This window comes from Rhinoraja longicauda, chromosome 3, assembly GCF_053455715.1.
Source record: "Rhinoraja longicauda isolate Sanriku21f chromosome 3, sRhiLon1.1, whole genome shotgun sequence".
NCBI lineage: Eukaryota > Metazoa > Chordata > Chondrichthyes > Rajiformes > Arhynchobatidae > Rhinoraja > Rhinoraja longicauda.
The window spans coordinates 94888058-94908583 of NC_135955.1; the positions used below are offsets into that span (position 1 = coordinate 94888058).

At 53.7% G+C, this 20526-nt stretch overlaps 1 protein-coding gene across 5 annotated transcripts in view; it reads left to right on the forward strand.

The window, feature by feature from the left end:
- Window positions 1-20019, forward strand: part of LOC144592187 (storkhead-box protein 2-like) — a 203519-nt gene extending 183500 nt beyond the window's left edge. For 4 of the 5 annotated variants that reach the window (XM_078396662.1, XM_078396663.1, XM_078396665.1 and 1 more), the window contains 2 exons: window positions 781-3112; window positions 19451-20019. In XM_078396662.1, the coding sequence (XP_078252788.1) occupies window positions 781-3112; window positions 19451-19640 (2522 nt within the window). In that variant the 3' untranslated portion in view covers window positions 19641-20019. Of the gene's footprint in view, window positions 1-780; window positions 3113-6959; window positions 8718-19450 lie in introns of those variants that run through there. The other variant, XM_078396664.1, reaches the window with a different exon arrangement.
- The last annotated feature ends 507 nt before the right edge of the window (window positions 20020-20526 follow it).

Consider the following 20526-nt stretch of genomic DNA (forward strand, 5'->3'; position numbering starts at 1 on the left):
GAGGTTAAGGGGGTTTGAGGGGGATGGAGTGGGGGGTGAGGGGGGCAGGGAGGGGATGGGGGAGGGAGGGAGAATAAGAGGGTTGAGGGGGATGGAGGAGTGGGGAGGAGAAGGGGGAGGGGAAGGTAGGGGGGGGAGAGGGAGAATAAGGGGGATGGAGGGGGGAGGGAGGCAGGGAGGGGATGGGGTGAGGGTGAGGGGAAGGTTGAGAGGGGGTGGAGTGGGAGGGGAGGGGAGGGGGGAGGGGAGGGTGCTGCACCAATGCAGGAGAGGTTTGGTCCACTAGGCCCAGTCCACTAGGCCCGGTGTTGCTGGGTGTGGTTGTGGGTGGACGGAAGCGGGTGGGGAGAGAGGGGGGAGGGGGAGAATAAGGGGGATGAAGTGGGAGGGGAGGGAGGGAGGGGAGAAGGAGGGAGGGGAGGAGGGGGGCAGGGAGGGGATGGGGGAGGGGAGAGTGCTGCACCAATGCAGTAGAGGTTTGGTCCCAACGTGTCCACTAGGCCCGGTGTTGCTGGGTGTGGTTGTGGGTGGACGGACACGGGTGGGGAGAGAGGGGGGAGTGGGGAGGATAAGGGAGGTTGAGGGGGATGGAGTGGGGAGGGGGGTGAATGGGATGGGGGAGGGAGGGTGGGGAGAAGGAGGGAGGGGATGGGGGAGTGGGGAGGGTGCTGCAGCAATGCTGGAGAGGTTTGGTCCCATTGGGTCCACTAGGCCCGGTGTTGCTGGGTGTGGTTGTGGGTGGACAGACGTGGGTGACGCTGCCTTGTGGTCTTGTTGCAGGAGTGCCGGCGCCGAGCCAGGAGATCCTGTGCCACACGCTGAACCTGCTGGTGCGGGAGCGTAAGGTCTACCCGACGCCGGACGGCTATTTCATCGTGACTCCGCAGACGTACTTCATCACCCCCTCCCTGATCCGCACAAACAGCAAGTGGTACCACTTGGACGAGAGGATACCGGAACGTTCTCGCTGCACCTCGCCGCGGCCCGGCACGGGCACCGCCACGGTCACCGGAACCGGCACGGTCACGCCGGCCAACTCGGGCTGCCCGCGGGAACGCGGTCATCCGCACCGGAACCACTGCGACTCGTGCAACTGCTTCAGGGAGGGAGTCCACCAGCACCAGCCACCGTCCACCCTGCTCAGGAAAGCGGGCAAGGACTCCCACTGCCCACCCTCCCTGCTCCAGCCGCCCTCGGCCAGCCAGACGGAGAAGAGCAAGGCCGTGGTCAACTCGTCCTACAAGGCCGAGACCCTGGTCAAGCCGAGGGACAGCGGCGGAGGCGGAGGCGGCGACAAGCAGCCCAAGCGCTTCGGCCTGAAGCTGTTCCGGCTGAGCTTCAAGAAGGACAAGTCGCGGCAGCTGGCCAACTTCTCCGCCCAGTTCCCCCCCGAGGAGTGGCCGCTGAGGGACGAGGACAATCCCAGCGCCATCCCGCGGGAGGTGGAGCAGGAGATCATCCGCCGGGTCAACCCGGGCCTGACGCTGGAGAACGTGGCCAAGCACACGGCCCTGATGAAGAAGCTGGAGGAGGACAAGTGCCACCACCACCATAACCAACGTCACCACCACCATCAGCACCAACGCAGCCAGCAACAGCCCGGCTCCTCGGCCCAGCACAGCGGCAAGAGCAGGAGGAGCCGCGGCCACAAGAAGAGGCCCCACGGCAGGCCACGCTCGCACAGCAAGTCCGAGGCCCCGCACCAGGGGGAGGACGGGGAGGGGGAGGAGGCGCCGTCGGTGGACGACGAGCCCCCGGCGGGCAGCGGCAGGGAGGCCGAGTCCTTCCACGACCACGGCTTCGTGGCCTACGACAGGCTGGCGGCCGCCGAGCCCCGCTACCCGGCGGCACCCGAGTGGGACGTGTCGGCCGACCTGTACAAGAGGAGGACGGAGAGCCAGCAGATCCAGGAGGACCTCCACCACCACCACCTCCACCAACACCACCACCACCGCCAGCCCAAGGTCCACCGCAGCCACAGCCACACGCAGGACCGGCAGTCTCGCAACGACAGGGCCGCCACCAAGGCCAAGAAGGGGCGCTCCAGGTCCATGGACAACTCCAACCGGGCCCTGGCGACCGCCAACTCCGCCAACACCGCCACCTCGGTGCTGACCGAGGAAGGGCAGGGTCAGGGGGGGGAAGCCGACGTCGGCCAGTCCGCCTCCCTTGGCCTGGCCGGGCTGGCCTCCCATCCCAAGGACATCATCGAGCCCGGCCTACCCGAGGGCGGGGACCACCGCCACGGCCCCACGCCAGCCGGGGAGAGCCCGCCCCACCTCCACCACCGCGACCCCTCCAGCCACCCCTCCAAGGACAGCGGCCGCACTGCCCCTCCCCCTGCCCCTTCACCCCTGGCCAAAGGCCGCGACGACCAGCAGTCTCCCCTCTTCAAGGACTGCCACGCCCTCACCTTGTCCGACGGGTTTACCACCTTGTCCCCCCCAGAACGACTCTCGAAGCAGCCGGCCGTGGAGGACAAGGCCAACGGGCAGCCGGAGCACTTGTCGCTGCTGCCCGAACATTGCCCGGACGGACACCACGCCAACATGGCCGCCACGGGGCAGGCACCGCCGGCGTTGGCCAACGGGCAAGCCTTCGCCCCGCCGCGCGAAACCGTAAACCACCTGGACCGCAGCTGCTGCCCGGAGTCCCCCTCCCGCAAACCCCAGCGCAACGAGCCGTCCGCGGTCTTCCACACGAACTGCGAGGTGCTGGGCGAGGGTCTGGCGGACCCCGTGCCGCCCAGGCCCAGGCCCACGCCCGCGCCCGCGCCGCCGGCCCACCCGGAGTCCTCCTTCGACTACTACAACGTGTCCGAGGACGAGGACGACGAGGAGGAGGACGAGGAGGAGGCCGAGGACTCTGTGCACGGGGGGAAGGCCGCGTGTAGCAAGGGCCAGCAAGTGGAGGGCAAGCGGAGAGAGGAAGGCAGCACAGTGCAGTGGCTGCTGGAGAGGGAGAAGGACAAGGGGCTCCAGAGGAGGTTCGAGAAGCACCTCACCCTCCTCAGCCCGAGGGAGAGCGAGGGGCAGAAGGCCAGCCACTCGGCCCGACTGGACAGCATGGACAGCAGCAGCATCACGGTGGACAGCGGGTTCAACTCACCGCGGTAAGCACTGAGATGGCAACCCAGCGCGAGAGCCCTTCCCCTTCTAGAAACAGAGAGAAACATAGACCTATATGTTCTTTAACACGTTATAGACAACAGACAACAGACAGCAGACAATAGACAACAGACAATAGACAACAGACAACAGACAATAGACAACAGACAATAGACAATATACAATAGACAACAGACAATAGACAACAGACAACAGACAATAGACAATAGACAACAGACAAAAGACAACAGACAATAGACAATAGGCAACAGACAATAGACAACAGACAATAGACAATAGACAACAGACAATAGACAATAGGTGCAGGAGGAGGCCATTCGAGCAAGCACCGCCATTCAATGTGATCATAGCTGATCATTCTCAATCAGTACCCTGTTCCTGCCTTCTCCCCATACCCCCTGACTCCGCTATCCTTAAGAGCTCTATCTAGCTCTCTCTTGAATGCATTCAGAGAATTGGCCCCCACTGCCTTCTGAGGCAGAGAATTCCACAGATTCACAACTCTCTGACTGAAAAAGTTTTTCCTCATCTCCGTTGTAAATGGCCCACCCCTTCTTCTTAAACTGTGGCCCCTTGTTCTGGACTCCCCCAACATCGGGAACATGTTTCCTGCCTCTAGCGTGTCCAACCCCTTAATAATCTTATACGTTTCGAGAAGATAAGATGTTATAGGTGCAGGGATATCAAATAAGCACAATGCTAGTATTAGAAGTTAATTCTAAGGGAGGTCACCTTAACCTCTCACTGCCGTTACCAGGTGTTTGTTAGCGACGTCTCTACACTTTGTTCCTTTCTTCTTGTTTTCTAATGATCTATTTCTTTCTTTCCCTTATTTCTGCAATATATATCTTAGTATCTTGTGCTAATGCTCATTTCTCTTGGTGATATTCACTGGGGCGTGGGGGGAGTGGGGTGGGGGGGTTTCTTACTCAGCCTATATTCCAAAAAATACTTTAATTACTGTGTTGGAGCATTTATTTCAGCAGAAGATACATACACTAACTATGCAAGATGAGGTAGCAAGCAAAACTGGGGGGGGAAAGGACTTATTGAGGGCGTGCAGCGTAGGTTCACGAGGTTAATTCCCGGAATGGCGGGACTGCCATATGTTGAAAGATTGGAGCGACTAGGCTTGTATACACTGGAATTTAGAAGGATGAGAGGGGATCTTATCGAAACGTATAAGATTATTAAGGGGTTGGACACGTTAGAGGCAGGAAACATGTTCCCAATGTTGGGGGAGTCCAGAACCAGGGGCCACAGTTTACGAATAAGGGGTAGGCCATTTAGAACTGAGATGAGGAAAAACTTTTTCAGTCAGAGAGTTGTGAATCTGTGGAATTCTCTGCCTCAGAAGGCAGTGGAGGCCAATTCTCTGAATGCATTCAAGAGAGAGCTGGATAGAGCGCTTAAGGATAGCGGAGTCAGGGGGTATGGGGAGAAGGCAGGAACGGGGTACTGATTGAGAATGATCAGCCATGATCACATTGAATGGCGGTGCTGGCTCGAAGGGCCGAATGGCCTCCTCCTGCACCTATTGTCTATTGTCTATTGTCTAAATATTCAAAGTTTTCTCCAATATACTGAAAATCCCATTAGAGCCAGACTCAAAACTGATAATACGGTAGCGGCACGGTAGCGCAGCGGTAGAGTTGCTGCTTTACAGCGAATGCAGCGCCGGAGACTCAGGTTCGATCCTGACTACGGGTGCTGCACTGTAAGGAGTTTGTACGTTCTCCCCGTGACCTGCGTGGGTTTTCTCCGAGATCTTCGGTTTCCTCCCACACTCCAAAGACGTACAGGTATGTAGGTTAATTGGCTGGGTAAATGTAAAAATTGTCCCTAGTGGGTGTAGGATAGTGTTAATGTACGGGGATCGCTGGGCGGCACGGACTTGGTGGGCCGAAAAGGCCTGTTTCCGGCTGTATGCGTATGGTATGGTATGGTAATACTGGGAATATCAGAAGCATGTCGTACATTGACTGTTTTTCAGCCACGCTTTGTCAGCTACGGACTAATATTAGCAAAAAAACTCACGCTTAAATTCTGGGAAAGTGTTGAAGTGCCTCCTCCAGTGATGATGTAGATTACCAAAATGATGGACACATTACATTTAGAGAGAATTAGGTTTATCTCGAATGACAAACTCAAGCAATTTTTAAAAGTATGGTCACCTTTTATTGATTTTCTCGAACAAGTCAATATCTGAACACAATTCATAATCCCTCGTAGGGCTGGGTGAGCGGGCACATGGGTGTGTCGTCGGCGATATCCCCCCTTCTTTCTTTTCTATTTCTCTTTTCCTTCTTTCTCTCTCTTTTTAATTAAATGCCCTTTTTGAAAAGTGTTAACATTGAAGCTGTTCATAAAGCCACAAAATTGTCATGTTTTTTTTTAAACAAATGCTTCCAATAAAACATAAATAATTTTTTTTTAAACAGAAAATAGGTGCAGGAGGAGGCCATTCGGCCCTTCGAGCCAGCACCGCCATTCAATGTGATCATGGCTGTTCATCCACAATCAGTAACCCGTGCCTGCCTTCTCCCCATACTCCTTGATTCCGCTAGCCCCTAGAGCTCTATCTAACTCTCTCTTAAATCCATCCAGTGATTTGGCCTCCACTTTATTCTAAGACTTTATTCTAAGAATTCCACAGATTCACAACACTCTGGGTGAAAAGGTTCCTTCGCACCTCAGTTTTAAATGGCCTCCCCTTTATTCTAAGACTGTGACCCCTTTTGAAGGGGTCTTGAGATGGTCTTCTGACCTTCTCATGGTGCAAAGACGCCAAGGTTAGCTGATACAACGTACGCAAGACAAAAACGTGTAAAACGTAGTAGGAAGTAGCACGGTGGAGCAACGGTAGAGTTTCTGCCTTACAGCGAATGCAGCGCCGGAGACCCGGGTTCGATCCCGACTACGGATGCCGTCTGTACGGAGTTTGCACGTTCTCCCCATGACCTGCGTGGGTTTTCTCCAAGACCTTCGGTTTCCTCCCACGCTCCAAAGACGTGCAGGGTTTTGGAGGTTAATTGGCTTGGTGTATGTGTAAATTGTCCCCAGTGTGTATACGATAGTGTCAGTGTGCGGGGATCGCTGGTCGGCGCTGGCTCGGTGGGCCGAAGGGCCTGTTTCCGTGCTGTTTCTCTAAACTAAGAATCGAGAATCATTTGGTCCAACAGAAATTGGAATTAAGAGTTTAGTCTTTGGAGATACAGCGCGGAAACAGGCCCTTCGGCTCACTGAGATCCCCGCGCACTAGCACGATCCTACGCCCACGAGGGACAATTTACCGAAGCCAATTAACCTGCAAACCTGTAGGTCTTTGGAGTGTGGGAGGAAACCGGAGCACCCGGAGAAAACCCATGTGGTCACTGGGAGAACGTACAAACTCCGCACAGACCGCTGCAGCTCACCCCAATCATATATTCCTCTTGCTTAGTTTCATTATTTTGAGTATTAGATAAACGTACAATTTTTATGCCTTTTGTGTGTGAAAATGTTGCCCCTCAAGTTCCCATTAAATCTTGTTCCACTCCCTTTAAACCTACAGTGCCCTCCATAATGTTTGGGACAAAGACCCACCATTTATTTATTCGCCTCTGTACTCCACAATTTGAGATTTGTAATAGAAAAAAATCACATGTGGTTAAAGTGCACATTGTCAGTATTTAATAAAGGCCATTTATATACATTTTGCTTTCACCATGTAGAAATTACAGCTGTGTTTATACATAGTCCCCCCATTTCAGGGCACCATAATGTTTGGAACAAATGACTTCACAGGTGTTTGTAATTGTTCAGGTGTGTTTAATTGCCTCCTTAATGCAGGTATAAGAGAGCTCTCAGCACCTAGTCTTTCCTCCAGTCTTTCCATCACCTTTGGAAACTTTTATTGCTGTTTATCAACACGAGGACCAAAGTTGTGCCAATGAAAGTCAACGAAGCCATTATGAGGCTGAGAAACGAGAATAAAACTGTTAGAGTCATCAGCCAAACCTTAGGCTTCACAAAATCAACTGTTTGGAACATCATTAAGAAGAAAGAGGGCACTGGTGAGCTTACTAATCACAAAGGGGCTGGCAGGCCAAGGAAGACCTCCACAGCTGATGACAGAAGAATTCTCTCTATAATAAAGAAAAATCCCCAAACACCTGTCCGACATCAGAAACACTCTTCAGGAGTCAGGTGTGGATTTGTCAATGACCATTGTCCGCAGAAGACTTCATGAACAGAAATACAGAGGCTACACTGCACGATGCAAACCACTGGTTAGCTGCAAAAATAGAATGGCCAGGTTACAGTTTGCCAAGAAGTACTTAAAAGAGCAACCACAATTCTGGAAAAAGGTCTTGTGGACAGACGAGACGAAGATTAACTTGTATCAGAGAGATGGCAAGAGCAAAGTATGGAGGAGAGAAGGAACTGCCCAAGATCCAAAGCATACCACCTCATCTGTGAAACACGGTGGTGGGGGTGTTATGGTCTGGGCATGTATGACTGCTGAAGGTACTGGCTCACTTATCTTCATTGATGATACAACTGCTGATGGTAGCAGCACAATGAATTCTGAAGTGTATAGACACATCCTATCTGCTCAAGTTCAAACTAATGCCTCAAAACTCATTGGCCAGCGGATCATGGATCATTCTACAGCAAGCCAATGGTCCCAAACATACTGCTAAAGCAACAAAGGAGTTTTTCAAAGCTAAAAAGTGGTCAATTCTTGAGTGGCCAAGTCAATCACCCGATCTGAACCCAATTGAGCATGCCTTTGATATGCTGAAGAGAAAACTGAAGGGGGACTAGCCCCCAAAGCAAGCATGAGCTAAAGATGGCTGCAATACAGGCCTGGCAGAGCATCACCAGAGAAGACCCCCAGCAACTGGTGATGTCCATGAATCGCAGACTTCAAGCAGTCATTGCATGCAATGGTGAGAGTGTCCAGGTTCAGGTTTCTGCCCACACACATCTCACAGGACCTCACATGGTCCACTAACACCGCTGCACTGGTCAAAAAGGCACAGCAACGGCTGTTCTTCCTGAGAACGCTGAAAAAAGGTCGGTCTGCCACGACAGCTTCCGACGACCCTTTACCGCTGCACCACAGAGAGCATTCTTACGTACGGCATCTACGTGTGGTATCTCAGCTGCATGGCAGCGGACAGGAGAGCTCTTCAGAGGGTCGTCCGCAGAGCGCAGAGGATCATTGGGACTGGAGGACATCTGCCGGCCCTGGAGGACATCTACAACGCACGTTGCCTCAGGAAAGCCACCAGCATCTACAAAGACTCCACACACCCGTGCCACCGTCTGTTTGAACCACTCCCATCCGGCACACGTTACAAGGCCTTCTACGCCCGCACCTCCAGTCGAAGGAACAGCTTCATCCCTAGAGCTATGGCTGCTCTGAATCGGAACTGCTGAGAGCCCACCACGACCTGTCTGCCCCCAGGGTCATCTGGCACAACTGACCCCTGGATGAACCTTTTTTTTTTGCACTTTACCTTATTCCCCCCTTTTCGTTTTCCTTTCCCTTCCCCACCTCCCCCACCTCCCCCCCCACCTCCCCTCTTGACGTTTACATGTTCGCCGTGATTTATTTAAATATTTGATTTGACAGCATCGATATGGAAGCGACGATCAAAATCTCGTTGTGCTTGTACAATGAAAATAAAGGATATTGTTTTCACAATAATGCTGGAGTAACTCAGCGGGTCAGGCAGCATCTCAGGAGAACATGGATAGGTGACGTTTCACAGAGTGCTGGAGTAACTCAGCGGGTCAGGCAGCATCTCAGGAGAGAAGGAATGGGTGACGCTTTGGGTCGAGACCCTTCTTCAATAAAGGATATTGTATTTTATTGTATACGCAACAAAATACTGAACATGACTGCTTTCATTTTCATGACATTGCTGGGTCCCAAACATTGTGGTGCCCTGAAATGGGGGGGGGGGGGGTGGGGGGACTATGTATAAACACTGCTGTAATTTCTACACAGTGTATAAAATTGCTGTAATTTCTACAACATGTATAAAAATGACCTTTATTAAAATCTGACAATGTGCACTTTAACCACATGTGATCTCTTTCTATTACAAATCTCAAATTGTGGAGTACAGAGGCAAATAAATAAATGATGGGTCTTTGTCCCAAACATTATGGAGGGCACTGTAAATACTCTGGTTCTTGATTCCCCTGCTCTGGGTAAACGTCTCTGTGCATTTATCCTATCTACTCCCCTCCTAATCTATAGCCTTCAACCACCTGCACTCCAAGGATTAAACCACCTGCACTCCAAAGACGTACAGGTACGTAGGTTAATTGGCTTGGTAAATGTAAACAAATTCCCTAGTGTGTGTAGGATATTGTTCATGTGCGGGGATCGCTGGTCGGCGCGGACCCGGTGGGCCGAAGGGCCTGTTTCCGCGCTGTATCTCTAAACTCTAAACTAAAGTCCTAGACTGCCCAATCTCTCCCTGTAGCTCAGGCCGTCGAGTCCTGGCAACATCCTCGTAAATCATCTCTTGGTTCAATAATGGGCAACACGGTGGCGCAGCGGTAGAGTTGCTGCCTCACGGCGCCAGAGACCCGGGTTCGATCCTGACTACAGGTGCTGTCTGTACGGAGTTTGCACGTTCTCCCCGTGACCGTGTGGGTTTTCTCCGGGGGCTCTGGTTTCCCCCCAAATTGCAAAGACATTGCACCTAGTGGTGAGTTATGGTGCTTTATTTGTCACATGTACCGAGGTACAGTGAAATTCATTTTTGTATACAGTTCAGTACGTATCACCATACAATAGACAATAGTATACAAGTACACAAACACTTAGGCACATATAAGCATCTCAGACACAGAACTGGTGTGTAGCAGTTGTACACTGCCAAATTTGAGGAAGGACGTTCTTGCTATTGAGGGCGTGCAGCGTAGGTTCACCAGGTTAATTCCCGGAATGGCGGGACTGTCGTATGTTGAAAGACTGGAGCAACTGGGCTTGTATACACTGGAATTTAGAAGAATGAGAGGGGATCTTATCGAAACATTAAGGGGTTGGACACGTTAGAGGCTGGAAACATGTTCCCAATGTTGGGGGAGTCCAGAACCAGGGGCCACAGTTTAAGAATAAGGGGTAGGTCGATTAGAACGGAGATGAGGAAAAACCTTTTCAGTCAGAGAGTTGTAAATCTGTGGAATTCACTGCCTCAGAAGGCACGGTGGCGCAGCGGTAGAGTTGCTGCCTTACAGCGAATGCAGCGCCGGAGACTCGGGTTCGATCCTGACTACGGCCGCCGTCTGTACGGAGTTTGTACGTTCTCCCCGTGACCTGCGTGGGTTTTCTCCGGGATCTTCAGTTTCCTCCCACGCTCCAAAGACGTGCAGGTATGTAGGTTAATTGACTGGGTAAATGTAAAAATTGTCCCTAGTGTGTGTAGGATAGTGTTAGTGTGTGCGGGGATCGCTGGGCAGCGCGGACTCGGTGGGTCAAAGGGCCTGTTTCCACGCTGTATCTCTAAATCTAAAAATCTAAAAAAGTCTCTGATGCATTCAAGAGAGAGCTAGATAGAGCTCTTAAGGATAGCGGAGTCAGGGGGTATGGGGAAATGGCAGGAACGGGGTACTGATTGAGAATGATCGGCCATGATCACATTGAATGGTGGTGCTGGCTCGAAGGGCCGAATGGCCTCCTCCTGCACCTATTGTCTATTGTCTACACTGAGACAGGGTACAGTCGCCAGTTTGGGGCCATTTTCAAGTCCCAGTTGTTGTAAGTGCAGGGATCTTGACCTGACCATGAAGGCCCGTTGTCATGGCGACGTTGCTGAGTGGGCCTGGCCCAGCTGGTAGCCATGGTGTCCTCCGCCGCTGCTCCACCACTGTAGGTTGCATGCTGTCCACCTGCTCGGCCTCTTGGAGCGGTGCCCGGTCCAGGCTGCTGCAGGGCCTCCAGCGGCCCACTCCCCCGTCCAGGCCCTGCACTCCCTCCCTCCCTCCTGCAGCCGGCCTGCTCACCGGCCCTCCGTCCCACTCCCTCCACTCTGGGCGGTCGGGCGGGCGGGTGGGCCGGGCCTCCAGTTGGGTTCCAGGTCCACGGCCAGCGAGATGGAGTTTCCGGTAGTTTCCACAATCTTCTGTCCGCAGCGGACAGTGCGGGCCTGCTGGTCGGTCTGGCCACAGATCCCGCTCTGCACGGCATAAAGAATAAAGGGGAGGCCATTTAAAACTGAGGTGAGAAAAAACTTTTTCACCCGGAGAGTTGTGAATTTGTGGAATTCTCTGCCACAGAGGGCAGTGGAGGCCAATTCATTGGATGAATTTAAGAGAGAGTTAGATAGAGCTCTAGGGACTAGTGGAATCATGGGGAGAAGGCAGGCACGGGGTGCTAATTGTGGACGATCAGCCATGATAACAATGAATGGGGGTGTTGGCTCAAAGGGCCGAATGGCCTCCTCCTGCACCTATTTTCTATGTGAAACTGAGATAACATCGAACTAGTGTAGGCCATGAGGTCATAATGAATAGGTGAGGAATTAGGCCATTCGGCCCATCTACTCAGCCATTCAATCATGGCTGATCTATCTCTCCCTCCTAACCCCAATCTCCTGCTCTACCCCATAACCCCTGTCACCCATGCTAATCAAGAATCTATCTATCTCTGCCTTGAAAATATCGACTGACTTGGCCTCTACAGCCGTCTGTGGCAAAGAATTCCACAGATTCACCACCCTCTGACTAAAGAGATTCCTCCAGGTGCTCCAGTTTCATTGTGTTTAGTCTCTTGTCACTGGTCGCTGCGGAATCGGTGGGTCTGTTTCCACCGTATCCCTAAACTAAGCTAAACTAAACTAAGTTAGCTTAAACTAAACGGCGGCACGGTGGGCCCAGCGGTAGAGTTGCTGCCTCACAGCGCCAGAGACCCGGGTTTGATCCTGACTACGGGCGCTGTCTGTACGGGGTTTGTACGTTCTCCCCGTGTCCGCGACGATGTCCTCCGGTTTCCTCCCACATCCCAAAGACGCGCTGGTTTGCGGGTTGATCGGCACTCTGTAAATTGCCCCTAGTGTGCAGGGAGTGGATGAGAGAGTGGGATAACATTGAACTAGTGTGTGAACGGGTGACCAAATGCCAGCGTGCATCGGGTTGCCAATTGTCCAGTGTTAGCCGGGACATCCCGTATTTTGGGCTAAATTGGTTTGTCCCGTATTAAGCCCGAGGGGGCACTGTAGGCCCGGACAGTGTAGGTCCAGACGCTGTAGGCCCGGACACTGTAGGCCCGGACACTGTAGGCCAGGACGCTGTAGGCCCGGACACTGTAGGCCAGGACGCTGTAGGCTCGGACACTGTAGGCCCGGACAGTGTAGATTCGGTCGCTGTAGGCCAGGACGCTGTAGGCCCAGAGGGCCACTGTAGGTCCGGACAGTGTAGGCCCGGACACTGTAGATCAGGCACTGTAGGCCAGGACACTGTAGGCCAGGACACTGTAGGCCAGGACACTGTAGGTCCGGACGCTGTAGGCCAGGACACTGTAGGCCTGGACACTGTAGGCCAGGACGCTGTAGGCCCGGACGCTGTAGGCCCGGACACTGTAGGTCCAGACACTGTAGGCCCGGGCAGCTGCCATTGGTGGAGCAGGAGCACGTGGCCGCTGGCTGGGTGAGGTCACGTAGGGCGCGGGGCGGTGATGTCACCTTGTCCCTTATTTGGGAGTGAGATAGTTGGCACCCCTAGGCTTGCACTCGATGGGCTGAAGGGCCTGTTTCCACACCGTACCTCTAAACCCACATAGCAGAGGAAACTTTCCAATTGCACACAGCTTCAGAGCGGGTACAGGAAATTCCAATATGTGCCAGTTATGACTTGGAAATCATTATTTTAACTGCTTAGAAAATCACAGGCAGGGCATTATCAACTCGAGGGGGGCTTCCTGCAAGACAATACTGATGAGTAACAGAGCTACAAAATTATCCTTGATTTAATCTTCTGGATTGACTGAGTGAGTGTTGCGACATGGTTGCTTAAACCAGAGATACAGCGCGGAAACAGGCCCTTCGGCCCACCGGGTCCGCGCCGACCAGCGATCCCCACACACTAATACTATCCTACACACACTAGGGACAATTTACAATTTTTCCGAGCCAATTAAAGTACAATTAACTATACGTCTTTAGTGTGTCGATGGAAACCGGAGCACCCGGAGAAAACCCACGCAGGTCACGGGGATATCGTACAAACTCCGTACAGACAGTGCCCGTAGTCGGGATGGAACCCGGGTCTCCGGCGCTGCATTCGCTGTAAGGCGGCAACTCTACCGCTGCGCCACCGGTTTTCAATTCCCTTCCATTCTACAATAAATGAATATTGCAACGTCAGCAATGCTGAGAGACGAGACGGTGAATGGGTGTTTTTAAAAAAAAGTATGATTATTGGCATTATCGATAGTTTAGTTTATTGTCACTGGTCGGCGCGGAATCAATCGGTGGGCTCAAGGACTTGTTTCCACTCTTTCTCTAAACTAAACTGAACTGAACTAACCAGCACGACTTTTAAGATAGACCCTGGAGTAACTCAGCGGGACAGGCAGCATCTCTGGAGAGAAGGAATGGGTGACATTTTGTGTCCAGGCCCTTCTTCAGACTGAGAGTCAGGGGAGAGGGATGCATCGAGATATCGAAGGGTAAGGTGTGAAAACACAGATCAAAGGGGCCGTGGTTCAAGGAAATGTAGACTGGTACATTGTTAGGTGAGGGGTAGGGGTTGCCAACGATCTCACTCCCAAATACGGGACAAGGTGACGTCACCCAGCCAGCGGTCACGCGCTCCCGCTCCACCAATGGCGGCCGCCCGGGCCGGGAGGTGGGTTGCAACGCAACCTCCGTTAGGCGGGTCCGGGCCTCTTTACCTACACTGTCCGAACCTACATTATCCGGGCCTACACTGTCCACACCTACACTGTCCAGACCTACACTGTCCGCACCTACACTGTCCGGGCCTACACTGTCCGGGCCTACACTGTCCACACCTACACTGTCCAGACCTACACTGTCCGCACCTACACTGTCCGGGCCTACACTGTCCGGGCCTACACTGTCCACACCTACACTGTCCACACCTACACTGTCCGCACCTACACTGTCCGGGCCTACACTGTCCACACCTACACTGTCCAGACCTACACTGTCCGCACCTACACTGTCCGGGCCTACACTGTCCGGGCCTACACTGTCCACACCTACACTGTCCAGACCTACACTGTCCGCACCTACACTGTCCGGGCCTACACTGTCCGGGCCTACACTGTCCACACCTACACTGTCCACACCTACACTGTCCACACCTACACTGTCCACACATACACTGTCTGCACCTACACTGTCCGAACCTACATTGTCCGGGCCTACACTGTCCACACCTACACTGTCCGAACCTACACTGTCCGGGCCTACACTGTCCACACCTTCACTGTCCACACCCACATTGTCCGGGCCTACACTGTCCACACCTACACTGTCCGGACCTACACTGTCCACACCTACACTGTCCGAACCTACAGTGTCCGGACCTACACTGTCCACACCTACACTGTCCGCATCTACGCTGTCCGGGCCTACACTGCCCACACCTACACTGTCCGAACCTACAGTGTCCGGACCTACACTGTCCAGACCTGCACTGTCCGCACCTACACTGTCCGGGCCTACACTGTCCACACCTACACTGTCCACACCTACACTGTCCACACCTACACTGTCCACACCTACACTGTCCACACCTACACTGTCCACACCTACACTGTCCACACCTACACTGTCCGCACCTACACTGTCCACACCTACACTGTCCACACCTACACTGTCTGCACCTACACTGTCTGCACCTACACTGTCCGCACCTGCACTGTCCACACCTACACTGTCCAGACCTACACTGTCCGCACCTACGCTGTCCGGGCCTACACTGTCCACACCTACACTGTCCGAACCTACAGTGTCCGGACCTACACTGTCCAGACCTACACTGTCCGCACCTACACTGTCCGGGCCTACACTGTCCACACCTACACTGTCCACACCTACACTGTCCGCACCTACACTGTCTGCACCTACACTGTCCGCACCTACGCTGTCCGCACATACACTGTCCACACCTACACTGTCCACACCTACACTGTCCACACCTACACTGTCCACACCTACACTGTCCGGGCCTACACTGGCCGCACCTACACTGTCCGGGCCTATAGGTGTCCGGGCCTATACTGTCCACACCTACACTGTCTGGGCCTACACTGTCCACACCTACACTGTCCGCACCTACACTGTCTGCACCTGCACTGTCTGCACCTGCACTGTCCGCACCTGCACTGTCCGCACCTACACTGTCCACACCTACACTGTCCACACCTACACTGTCCGCACCTACACTGTCCGCACCTACACTGTCCGCACCTACACTGTCTGCACCTACACAGTCCGCACCTGCACTGTCCGGGCCTACACTGTCCGCACCTACACTGTCCGGGCCTACACTGTCCGCACCTACACTGTCCGGGCCTACACTGTCCACACCTACACTGTCCACACCTACACTGTCCACACCTATAGGTGTCCGGGCCTACACTGTCCACACCTACACTGTCTGGGCCTACACTGTCCACACCTACACTGTCCACACCTACACTGTCCGCACCAACACTGTCCACACCTACACTGTCCACACCTACACTGTCCGCACCTACACTGTCCGCACCTACACTGTCCGCACCAACACTGTCCGCACCTACACTGTCCGAGCCTACACTGTCCGGGCCTACACTGTCCGCACCTACACTGTCCGCACCTACACTGTCCGCACCTACACTGTCCGCACCTACATTGTCCGCACCTACATTGTCCAGGCCTACACTGTCCGCACCTACACTGTCCGCACCTACACTGTCCACACCTACACTGTCCGCACCTACACTGTCCGCACCTACATTGTCCGCACCTACATTGTCCAGGCCTACACTGTCCGCACCTACACTGTCCGGGCCTACACTGTCCGCACCTACATTGTCCAGGCCTACACTGTCCGCACCTACACTGTCCGGGCCTACACTGTCCGGGCCTACACTGTCCACACCTACAGTGTCCGGACCTACATTGTCCGGGCCTACACTGTCCGTACCTACAATGTCCGAACCTATATTGTCCAGGCCTACACTGTCCACACCTACAGTGTCCGGACCTACACTGTCCGGGCCTACACTGTCCGCACCTACACAGTCCGCACCTACAGTGTCCGGACCTACACTGTCCGGGCCTACACTGTCCGCACCTACACAGTCCGCACCTACAGTGTCCGGCCTACACTGTCTGGGCCTACACTGTCTGGGCCTACACTGTCTGGGCCTACACTGTCCACACCTACACTGTCCACACCTACACTGTCCGCACCTACACTGTCCACACCTACAGTGTCCGGCCTACACTGTCTGGGCCTACACTGTCTGGGCCTACACTGTCTGGGCCTACACTGTCTGGGCCTACACTGTCTGGGCCTACACTGTCTGGGCCTACACTGTCTGGGCCTACACTGTCTGGGCCTACACTGTCTGGGCCTACACTGTCTGGGCCTACACAGTCCGCACCTACAGTGTCCGGGCGTACAGCGCCCCCCGGGCCTAATACGGGACAAGGGCGGTCCCATACGGGACAAACCAATTTAGCCCAAAATACGGGATGTCCCGGCTAATACGGAACAGTTGGCAACCCTAGGTGAGGGGAAGGTGACAGCAAGGCAGACAATCAATGATATTTAATCAGGATCGACAGTGGAACTAGTCGGAGAAGTAGGAAGGGCAGGGATGGAGAGAGAGGGGAAGCAAAGGTACTTGAAGTTAGAGAAGTCAATGTTCATACCGCTGGGGTGTAAGCTGCCCAAGCGAAATATGAGGTGCTGTTCCTCCAATTTGCGCTGGGCCTCACTCTGACAATGGAGGAGGCCCAGGACAGGAAGGTCAGTGTGGGAGTGGGAGGGTGAGTTGAAGTGTTTAGCAACACAACATTTGAAAGACATTTGGACAGGTGGTTTGGTTGAGTTTAATTTTTCTAGTTTAGTTTAGTTTGGTTGTCACTTGCACCGTGTTACAGTGCAAAGCTTTTTTGTTACATGCTAACCAGTCAGCGGAAAGGCTGTACAAGATTGCAATCAAACCGTCCGCAGTGTAATTGTGGATGGTCAGGATTGACCAAGCTGATCTCCCGGTGGCTGAGCACTTCAACTCCCCCTCCCACTCCCAGTCTGACCTTTCTGTCATGGGCCTCCTCCAGTGCCATAGTGAGGCCCACCGGAAATTGGAGGAACAGCACCTCATATTTCGCCTGGGCAGCTTGCAGCCCAGTGGTATGAACATCGACTTCTCCAACTTTAGATAGTTCCTCTGTCCCTCTCTTCCCCTCTCCCCTCCCAGTTCTCCCTCTATCTTCCTGTCTCCACCTATATCCTTCCTTTGTCCTGCCCCCCTGACATCAGCCTGAAGAAGGGTCTCGACCCGAAACGTCACCCATTCCTTCTCTCCCGAGATGCTGCCTGACCTGCTGAGTTACTCCAGCATTTTGTGAGTGAAAGATATGTAATCGCCGAGATAAAATGGAAAATCTTTGATTGCGGCTCATTAATGTTCTCATTGCACAAAGTAACAATATCAAACTGTGATGTTACAGGTAAGAAGACTGATAAGAGGAATGAATATTTTGTCGTGTTCCGAGCATGAATCTGTCTCCCCCTCCATCTCCCCCTCCATCACGCCTCATTACCAAACCCTCTTACCTTACGCATTGAAGGTAGACACAAAATGCTGGAGTAACTCAGCGGGTCAGGCAGCATCTCTGGAGAGAAGGAATGGGTGACGTTTCGGGCCGAGACCCTTCTTCAACAGAGGCCTCGCCTTTGTTCCCTTCCGCCCCCACCTCAACGAGTTCCATGTATTCACTGGCGTTTAGAAGGACGAGAGGGGATCTTATAGAAACGTATAAAATTATAAAAGGACTGGACAAGCTAGATGCAGGAAAAATGTTCCCAATGTTGGGGAAGTCCAGAACCAGGGGCCACACAGTCTTAGAATAAAGGGGAGGCCATTTAAAACTGAGGTGAGAAGGAACTTTTTCACCCAGAGAGTTGTGAATCTAGGGGCTAGCGGAATCAAGGGATATGGGGAGAAGGCAGGCACGGGTTACTGATTGTGGACGATCACCCATGATCACAATGAATTGCGGTGCTGGCTCGAAGGGCCGAATGGCCTCCTCCTGCACCTATTTTCTATGTTTCTACGTCCGCCACGACGTGGAGCTTTCCTTCCGTTGCCTCCGCCTGTGGGAAGGAGCCCTCGCCACCCAGTGATGGCCCCTCCTCCCGTTTATTATTTGTCAGTCCAAACAGTGCCGGGTTAATCTAGTAGCAAACGTAGCAAATATTTAGTTTAGAGATACAGCACGGAAACAGGCCCTTTCGGCCCACCGGGTCCGCGCCGACCAGCGATCCCCGCACATTAACACTATCCCACACACACTAGGGACAAATTTTTTTTTTTTACACGTATTCACCAAGCCAATTAACCTACAAACCTGTACGTCTCTGGAGTGTGGGAGGAAACCGGAGATCTCGGAGAAAACCCACGCAGGTCACAGGGAGAACGTACAAACTCCGTACAAACGGCGCCCGTAGTCGGGGATGGAACCCGGGCCCAAGGAGCTGCACTCGCTGTAAGGCAGCGACTCTACCGCTGCTACGGGCCCCGCATTTTCCAGGGCCCCGCACTAAATGCTCCGTCCTACTCCGACCCGGCTCAGCGACGCTCCCGGTCCGGTCTTTCCGGCTTCACCTGTGGCCACTCCGCCTCTTGCCTCGGGGGGGGGGGGGGGGAGGCCCTGACGAAGCCCCAGTCCACGCTGACGGGCTGCCCGGCCCGTTCACACCCTCCATGGCGGCCTGCGCCTCCTTGTAGCCTAGGCCTCATGCTCCACCAGAGCGTGGCCCTGCCCTACAAGGCCCCACTCTCGCCTAACCCGGCCCCGAGTCCGAAGAAGTGTCTCGACCTGAAACGTCGCCCATTCCTTCTCTCCGGAGATGCTGCCCGTCCCGCTGAGATACTCCACCATTTTTTGGTGTAAGCCAGCGTCTGCACTTCCTTCATACACATCCCCCATGTATCGGTCAGGTCGTCTGCGGTTCCTGGCCTCTTTGTCACCCCGAGCTGGCCAGGGGGCGCGGGAGTGAAGGATTTAATGTCGCGACGTTAGTGTTTGGGGGACGCTAATGTTTTTCCATCCCCTGGTGTCTTTCAGTACTCGTGAAAGCTTGGCCTCTAACACCTCCAGCCTCTTAGACAGCAACAAACACCAGAACCCTTCTCTTAGCCCGGGAAGAGGAGGCGCGGCTGAGTTCACTTTCCGAGCAACTGCGGATACTGCGACCAGCAAGCCCGAAACGCTTCAGAAGCCGGCGAAGTGTCTGGCTTCTATCACCAGTGTTTGAGTGCTCTGTGTGTGTGTGTGTGTGTGTGTGTGTGTGTGTGTGTGTGTGTGTGTGTGTGTGTGTGTGTGTGCGTGTGGTGGATCCTGAACCTTGGCCATCATACTTCAAACCTGCACTTCGAATGTAACTCGAGACTTCTCAGCGAGTGAATTAGCCGTGCCACCCGCCATTTTGGGCGTGTTAGCACATTACAAAGGGGCCATGCAAAACAAACACACGACGTAGCAGTAGGGCAGCCATCTGTCCCGTATTAGCCGGGATATCCCGTATTTTGGGCTAAATTAGTTTGTCCCGTACGGGACCGCCCTTGCCCCGTATTTCAGTAAGGTTGCCAACTTCCTCGCGTCCGAATAAGGGACAGGGGGTGACGTCACCGCCCCGCGCCCCACCTGAACTCACCCAGCCAGCGGCCACGTGCTCCCGCTCCACCAATGGCGGGAGGCCGCCCGGGCCGGGAGGAGGGTTGCGCCCAAAGATACTGGAGAAGCAGGATGAACCACTCCGTTGAAATCGCCTGTACTGAATTGTAGTACGCAAAGGAGCGTATCGTTCGCCATTTTAGTAAGCAAAACCCGCCGTTCGCTATGCCTCTCGCAGTGTAATCAGTGTTTTGGGGGAACAGTATGTGTGATGATACCATTAAAATGCAGAATATATCTCATCTATCAATTCACAGATTTTTGTTATTTTTCTTTTTAAATGTTTCTGCAAGTTTTTGCCTACTAAAATGGCGCCGTGACGTACTACGCTTTTTAGGGTCGAGTGGTCTATCTTGCTCTGCTCTATTATCTTTGGTTGCGCCCTTGCCCCGTATTAGGACACTGTAGCCCGGACAAAATGGCTGCTGTAGGCCCGGAGGCCCAGGCGCTGCCTAACGGAGGTTGCA